The 8,262-nt window shown below is 40.3% G+C and overlaps 2 protein-coding genes across 2 annotated transcripts; both read left to right on the forward strand.

The window, feature by feature from the left end:
* The first annotated feature begins 1,020 nt into the window (after positions 1 to 1,020).
* LOC127849642 (uncharacterized) lies at positions 1,021 to 5,926 on the forward strand. The gene is made up of 7 exons (XM_052382387.1): positions 1,021 to 1,284; positions 1,948 to 2,054; positions 2,454 to 2,576; positions 3,402 to 3,584; positions 4,167 to 4,255; positions 4,642 to 4,771; positions 5,679 to 5,926. Exons 1-7 carry the CDS (start codon positions 1,046 to 1,048, stop codon positions 5,924 to 5,926), a joined length of 1,119 nt encoding a protein of 372 aa, XP_052238347.1. The 5' UTR covers positions 1,021 to 1,045.
* A 527-nt stretch (positions 5,927 to 6,453) lies between these two features.
* Positions 6,454 to 7,882, forward strand: LOC127850651 (uncharacterized). Its single transcript, XM_052383819.1, has 2 exons — positions 6,454 to 6,597; positions 7,288 to 7,882. The coding sequence occupies exons 1-2, from the start codon at positions 6,486 to 6,488 to the stop codon at positions 7,497 to 7,499; spliced, it is 324 nt and encodes a 107-aa protein (XP_052239779.1). The 5' UTR covers positions 6,454 to 6,485; the 3' UTR covers positions 7,500 to 7,882.
* Positions 7,883 to 8,262: the final 380 nt, after the last annotated feature.

Below are 8,262 nucleotides of genomic sequence, written 5' to 3' on the forward strand. Positions count from 1 at the left end.
TCGCATCGTGTGTCTAGTGTCGCCGTCTGAAATTAGACCGCGATACACGATATTCGGATAATATGGGCGTTATTTGAATAATAAAATGTCGTGCATCGCCGCGACTGTCGCGCAAAATATCGTGTATCGCTTCTTGTGTCCAGTGTCGCCCTTTGAACGCGAGACACGACACACAAAGCGATACACAATATTTTTCTCGACAGTCGCGGCGACGCACGATATTTTGCGCGACAGTCGCCTCGACGCACGATATTTTTCGCGACAGTCGCGGCGACTGTCGCGCAAACTATCGTACGTCGCCGCGACTGTCGCGCAAAATATCGTGCGTCGTGTATTGCTTCGTGTGTCTAGTGTCGCCCTTGATGAAAAAAGGGCGAGATTATAGATGGCACTATCCGTATTCCATAGTAAATACTCAAACAGAAACAATTGATAATCTGGTTGTATTCATGTTAAAACATTATTGACGTTCCGCTATTTCTTAACCTCACATGAACACGTTTACCCGGTCGAACGTAATGTTCACATAACGGCGCTGCGGCGACTCGTAAACAACGCGGTAAAAAACAAACAAAAGAAAGGTCACCTCATTCATCTTGTTAACATACAAAACTCTTCTTTTCAACAGAAATACCGAAAATATAACATCCAAATTAGTACAGCTATAAACATGTGTACATGAGTTTACGAAAGAAAATGCCTGATATTTCTTAATGCTCAATAACATGCATGTATGTCACTGTTTCTTTTCACCGAAATTCATTTAAATGGAAGTTCAACATTAACGTCGAAATGTGAAGTTTCTAAACGTTTATTTAGAATCAAACCCCAAATTACTTAATATTAGTTGTTTGATTTAGCACAAGTGCAGAAAAAAGAATTTCAATGTCTTTTAAATAAAAGCTCGCACTTATCCCCTACACCACTCGAACTAAAACCTTCATGAGCATCCTATGCTCCTGTTCAAATATCTGATAGTAATTAACAGCATTAAAAATGACTTCAAACACTGAAAATCGCATATCGAAACAAAGTCAACAGTTGTATGTTCCATGCGGGATCCAAAATACACGTGTTGGTTTCATTAGAGGGCGGTTGCACGTGGCCGAATGCGTTTGGAAACACGGTATGGGATGGCACAGACGGGACGCTGACGTTTGCTAGTGACACGCTGACTGGGTTCAACGTTAACGTCAGTAGCGTCGACCCAAGCGTCAACAGCGTGTCAAAGTGGGAATGCCTGAGCACAACCTACTTTAGCACCGATGGCATTTTACTTCTGAAGTGAGTAATGCGTATTCTTTATCATTGACATGTATTGAATCTGTTGATTGTTTTTGTAACTATCGCTTCGTTAAGAAAAACTGTATATTTCCGGAACACCTCGACCACGCAATTCGTTAATCAACTCGTTAACGAAATTCACGAACATGTTTAAAAAGGTCTGGTACAAAATGCCAAAACCGCTATAAGTGTGACCACTACATATTTTATAAGTAATCCGATGGGACGAAACATTTAACATTTTACACGAACCTTCATCTTAACCCTTAGACTTTTAGATGTTTTCGCACAATCGGAAATGTCTCATTTTTCAAGCATGTGATAAAAAGATCGGACACTCGTTGTTTCTCATACCATACTTGACTTATCACAGATCCAAGATATCTTTGCATTTTTCTGGGAAAACTGGGCTTAATGCATGTGCGTACGGTGACATGCCAGATTATGCTGTGAAGTCCATACAAGCTAATCAGGGACGACACTTTAAGCCTTATTTCTTTTTATTGTTAAAAGAAAGTCTCCTGTAAGCGAAAACTCCAGCTTAGGTGGAAAGTGTCGCCCCTGAGTAACCTATGTGGACTTTACACATGTGCTCACATCTATTAAGCCTAGTGTTCCCAGAACGAGGCTCATTTCAAATAAAAGTTGTATGAATCTTTCAAGGTCAACGCAAGTGTTCAAGCATACCAATGGTCTGCATATGGCCTACCTGTGTCTGACCTTGAAGGATGTGTCTTCCCCGGATGCGTATTACTTCTATCGGACCCACGGTGGGTGTGTTGTCTTATTTATCTGCGTTAAGTGATGCCCCATATTACCCTTTGCAGTCCGCACAAGCAAATCAGGGACTACACTTTCCGCCTTAATTGTTTTCTCGTTTGGAAGAGGCGTCCTTTAAACATTAAATTTCTTAAAAGCGGAAAGTATCGATTCTGATAAGCCAGTGCGGACTGTACAGACTAATCTGGGACGACTCTTTACGCACGGGCATGAAGCAGTTTTCCAAAATCATGGCTAAATATAGTACGCACATTCGTAATCATATATGCATTTTATGGCGAATTTAACCCGATTTTGTAATACACGTGATACAAAAAATTAAGGCTATGAATTATACGACGTTTAAATATAGCTCAGATCTATGTTTGTTGCCTGTTTATGCAATTCAGCCCGAACACCGTCACTGAACAATGAGCGCATCAAGATCAGCCAGACGGGAAGCTTCACCACCCAGGGACAGATCTGTGGGGACGTCCCGCCAGTGCACGAGTTTCACTACATGGTCAAGCAAGGTAGCACTTATATATGAGCCGCGCTCTGGAAAAACGGGGCTTAATGCATGTGTGAATGTCATCCCATATTAGCCTGTGACGTCCTCACAGGCTAATCATGGACGACACTTTCCCCTGTAATGGATTTTTCGTTGAAAGGAAGTCTCTGCTCAACAAAAATCAACTCTATGCGGAAACTGCCGTCCCACATCAGCCTGTGTGGACTGCATAGGCTTATGTGGAACGACGCACATTCATCAAGTCCAGTTTTCTCTGAAGGAGGCTCAATATTGATATTGTGCATTCTAGACATAAACACGCATTCAAATACACGGGAATAAATGAGTCGTGTTCTATGAAAACTGGGCATAATGCATGTGCGTAAAGTGACGTCCAAGATTAGCCTGTGCAGTCCGCACAGGCTAATCAGGGACGATACTTTCCGCTTTTATGGTATTTTTCGTTTAAAGGAAGTCTATTCTACATGAAAATCCAGATAAGGCGGAAAGTGTCGTCCCTGATTAGCCTGTGCGGACTGCACAGCTAATCTGGGACGACACTTTACGCTCATGCATTATGCCTAGTTTTCTCAGAATACGACTCAAATATTTCCGTTAAGTTCCTATATGGACAAACTTTATCACTAGTTATGGGTTCGGGTTTTCATACTAACTTATGGTCTATGTATTTCGCAATTTCCTAGTAGCAATTAACACGATTGTGTATAACTGAGTGCGCTCATTTTCAATACAAGTAAAAGAAACCTTATGTTGAGTTCAAAATACCACGCTCAATTACTGTGCTCCCCGGTTTCAAGGTTTAATGACCATTTACAAAATATTTAAGGTAAAGAACTTACGTCAAGGCAATTTTGTCCACCGTCACTTCTCGCAAAAATGGACTACAACGTGACGTCAGCTGGTGGCGCCAACAGTTGCACGTCATCAGTTGACGATTGGGACGTCTGCACTAACAAAACTGAGATGGTCTTCAACTACTCGACGTGTGCGACACAGATGCTGTATTCAAGTAAACAGTGGATCAAACTGTTAATTTGAGCTAAGCTCTGGCAAATCCAGAGAGTGGTCCCAGATTAGTCTGTATTTTCCGCGTTTATTGCATTTTTGGTTTAAAGGAAATGTTATCTTCGAAATTTCAGCCAAGGCGCATGTGTGGACTTCACGGGCTAATCTGAGACGACACCTATCCCATATGCATTAAGCCCCATTTTCCCAGATTGCGGCTCATTGTTACGTAACGGGACAACATTGTGATCGCACTGACTTTAATTCATAAATACTAGCAAATTAAAAGTGTAATTACAATGAAGACGTTCATAAGTTTTCACACAATCTAGTAAGAATATTGTATATAAATCAAGCGTAACTTTATACTTATAAAGTTCACTAATATAACGTCAATCCTGTTACAACTTCAGTTGGGAAATGCACTATGTCATGCTATGTCATCATTATTTGTATGTGTGTGTGTGCGTGTTATTGCGTTTTGTGTAACGAATACAGTTTGCCTTTTCAAACTGAGAGTTATTTAAAACATATTTTTAGAGGCATAACACTAATAAAAACCTGAAATATTTTTGTTCTAATTCAGGTGCCGGGAAGGTCTATTGTATGTTCAACATGACGGCAACAAATGACTACGCTATCGTCTACGTAGAGGACAGCCAGTTTATCTGCGTGGTAAAATTGTGTATATGTATAATACTATAATTCTTTCGTAAATTTTCTGAATCACTAGTTTTCGTTTCTGATATGAAGCATATACAAGTAATAGTTTACGAACACAAATATGCGATCTAAAATATCATGCACAGCATTTAAAATGAATTAGTTAAGTATGCTCTAAACTGACCTTGAAACCAACGCCACAAGCTGTTCAAATTTATTGACAGTCGCGATTATTCATGGATAATGCCTATAAAATGCTGACTTTAGTGAATATATTGGCTCCTGCCAACACCTGTCTTCATAAATGAGCCCAGTTCTGAAAATGATGACACTTGATACAAATGAATTAAACCTAATTTTTTCTTAGAACATGGTTCACATGATTCTGTATGGCCCAGGTGTCAAACACGGCGGGGACTGCAGCCAGTTTCGTCGGCGGCCATTGCGGTCAGACGGACCACACTCCCACCTCCTTTGCCAAGCAGGGCGGCGTTGACGTCGGGTTCACGGTTACTATGACCGCTAAAGGTAACTCAAGTCCATCAAACTGGGCATGTATTCGCCAAACAATTCTTAGACATAAGTTTAAGAATAAAAAATATTATTTGAATTCAAAGATTCAATAATTGCTTGAATTTTTAGTCAAACTTGGTATTAAAAACCTCTATCATCATTCATTATTTAAAACATTTTGTTAAAGATATCCTCACCCATTGTAGCCCGTATACCTGTTTATTTAAATGTCGGACGTATGTTTCGTGGTTCTAAGTCTATTTTGTATTCTGTGTTCTAAGAATGGGTTGGTGAATATGGGCCCAGGTATCAGTGAACATGTCTGATTGACCACCGTGTGCAAAACACAAAATTGTTCTGAAATAAATTCAGATTCGTCACCGTTAACAGGCGTCTAAGTGATAGAGCAAGTATGCCATCAAACATCTATACTATTAAGCGAGATGCCTCTTCTCGTGCAACTGTAACGCAACCAGAAAATATTTTATTAACGTTGTTTTGTTCCGACCATATCGACTTGTCTAACGATTTTGAGAAGCGTTTAAAGCAGGTCATCCGATGCCTTAACGGTTTCAAATATTGCTTTAATGGAGTGTTGTATGAAAGTAAAGTCATTTTTTGATTATTTAAGACAGCTGATAGTAACAAGAAGGTTCTCCGCATGAATACTATAGGTTTTATATTCCTATACTTAATAGGCCTTTATTTGCATTTTCAGAAACCTGTCGTAAGTACCGGCATGATTTCTTTATATTTCTTTTTATATTTTGGTTGCTTTATACTCAAATAATTCAAGCTTTTAAACGTTTAGAAGCAACGTTTATTCGCAACAAGTGTGCTGTATAACAAAGTTCGATATCAGTAATTTTCTTTTCAATATAATTTCTAAACTTTAAACCTGAACATGATAATTTTCTTTTAGCCTTCCTTGGCCCCACCACCATAAGTACAACTACCATCCAAACCACAACGGCAACTGCAAAGGAAAACTCCAACATCATACCAATCATAGCGGGAGGTGTTGGGGGCTTTCTAGCGCTGGCGATTGTTGGTGCCGTCATTATATATTGCTTAAAACGTAAACGGCCCGGGATACCATCAGCCGACGAGAAATCCACTCCTCCAGGCAAGACTAGATTTGAGGATTTATTTTTACTGTTTTCTTTATAGACGTTTGAGTACAGTTGAACTTCCGGTAGTTTGAAAAATAATTATTGAGTTATCAGAAGTTATTTGTCGAGTTCAATAAGATGCCGCAGGTGCGTAGCGGACGCGGTGACCGGAAGGCCACGGGTACGATCCCCACTGTGGGAGTGTTCATAAGATCTCCCCTAAAGATACAAAGTACTGGTTCTACCCAGGAAATGGCATCGAAAGCGTTTTAATAAGCCTTAGGCTTTTAATTCAATAAAAATTCAATAAGCTGAAATAAATTGGTGGAAACTAGCCGTCTTTAATATAAAACCACAAGACAGCGTCGAAAACCACAGTATATGGACAGTCAAAATGTTATTTAATTGATGAGCAACCATGGTCCTTAAGAATGCTCTTGAATTAGCTATGGGCATGCCCCTTTCGAACATCATTCAGTAACAACTAAATAGCTTAAAATTGCAGCTATGATTCAAAATTCGTCCCGACTTTCGTGAATCTCGCAAGTTCATTAGATAGGAGTGTTGGGACACACTCCGGATCTACACATAAGTATGACCAAATACGGGTTCTGACTATGCCTCTTCTCGAGGGTTTCGTTATTCTAGACGCGGTCAGTGCAGGCATCGGATCGTGTCCCGTCAACTCGATAAACGGAGCCTTTGTCATAGAGAAATCCACTCCTCCAGGTTAGACTAGATTTGAAGATTTACTTTGTTAACAGTATTAATTATCAAACTTTCACACTGCGTCGAAAACCACAGTATATTGAAAGTCAAAATGTTATTTAATTGATGAGCAACCTTGTTCCTTAAAAATGCTCTTCGAAAGAGTATGAAGGCATGCCCATTTCGTTTGATCGGATAACAATATATAAACCAAAAGCAGACAAGAACAACAAGAAACTTCATTGATTACGGGTCTTTCCTTAGGTTGAAATTCCGTAATGACGTTGACGGTCGATTATCATAGCGTATTTGACCGAATTTAGGATTTCCGGTTAGCGTAGGGGTTAGTACACGCGCTCATCGCCTAGGCGACCTGGTTTCTATCACAGTTCATGGAATCATGTGAGTTTGATTGGTGGTCACCAAACTGGACATGCGGTGTTTCCTCCGGGTACTACGGCTTCCACCACACTACAAGACCAAACCAAAATTGAACATCTTTCAGTAACAACTAAATAGCTAAAACTTGCAGCAATAAATCAAAACTCGCACCGACTTTCGTGAATCTCGCAATTTCATTAGGTATGAGTGTTGGGACACACTCCGGATCCACACATAATGTAGCCCCATGCGCATTATGACCTTAACAACTTTGAAATACAATGTACATGCACCAAATGCGTATTCCAACTATTCTTTTCGTTATTCCAGACGCAGTCAGTGCAGGCATCGGATCAAGGCCGGTCAGCTCGATAAACGGAACCTTGAACAAAGATGCCTTGCCCGAGATGAGCGTTGAAGAGTTAGACAACCCGGCGCTCAAGCCCGTGCATCGCACCAACCTGGCGCCACTTCCTAACCTTCCTAATCTGAACACGAACAGAATTCGGCCCATGATTCCGCCGATTAATAATCATGTTTGATGACTTAACAACAGGTTAAGCCGCGCTTTGGGAAAACGTGGCTTACTGCATGTGTGTACATTGTAGTCCCATATATATATATATCCCGATTAGTTCGCTAATCTGGGACGACACTTTACGCACATGCATCAAGCCCAGTTTTCCCAGTCTGATTGTCTGGATTGCTGTGTTATTGATATTACCTCTTTAATTTTAACTTTTGGTACATAATAAATAGAATTTTATTTTAACATGTGGGAATATGAATTTTGGCTTTAGAGCGAAGCGGGAAAATACTACTTAGACACGCTTCTCATAGATATTCTGTACGGATACAAGTTCACGGTGCAAATTAAAGGTAATGAGAGATAATACAATACTGCATTCGTCTTTAAAGAAATTCGACACGTAAAGGCGATTTTGCCTTTGAAGCCTTTGAAGCCTTTGAATATATATTGGCCGTGCTCTGTGAAAAGGGGGCTTAATGCATGTGCGTAAAGTGTCGTCCTAGATTAGCATGTACAGTCAGCACAGGCTAATCAGGGACGACACTTTCCGATTTTATGATTTTGTGTTCGTTTTAAAAAAGTTTCTTCTTAGCAAGTATCTAGTTATGGGCGGAAAGTGTCGTTGCTCATAAGCCTGTTCGGACTGCACATGCGAATCCGGGACGACACTTTACATGAAACCTCTTTTTCACAGAGCACGGCTCATGTGTATGCCGATTTGCCCTTGCATATTTCCGGTACAATGTCATTACGTTGCAAAAGGTACATCACAGAAA

This window comes from Dreissena polymorpha, chromosome 11 (assembly GCF_020536995.1).
Source record: "Dreissena polymorpha isolate Duluth1 chromosome 11, UMN_Dpol_1.0, whole genome shotgun sequence".
Taxonomy (NCBI): Eukaryota; Metazoa; Mollusca; class Bivalvia; order Myida; family Dreissenidae; genus Dreissena; species Dreissena polymorpha.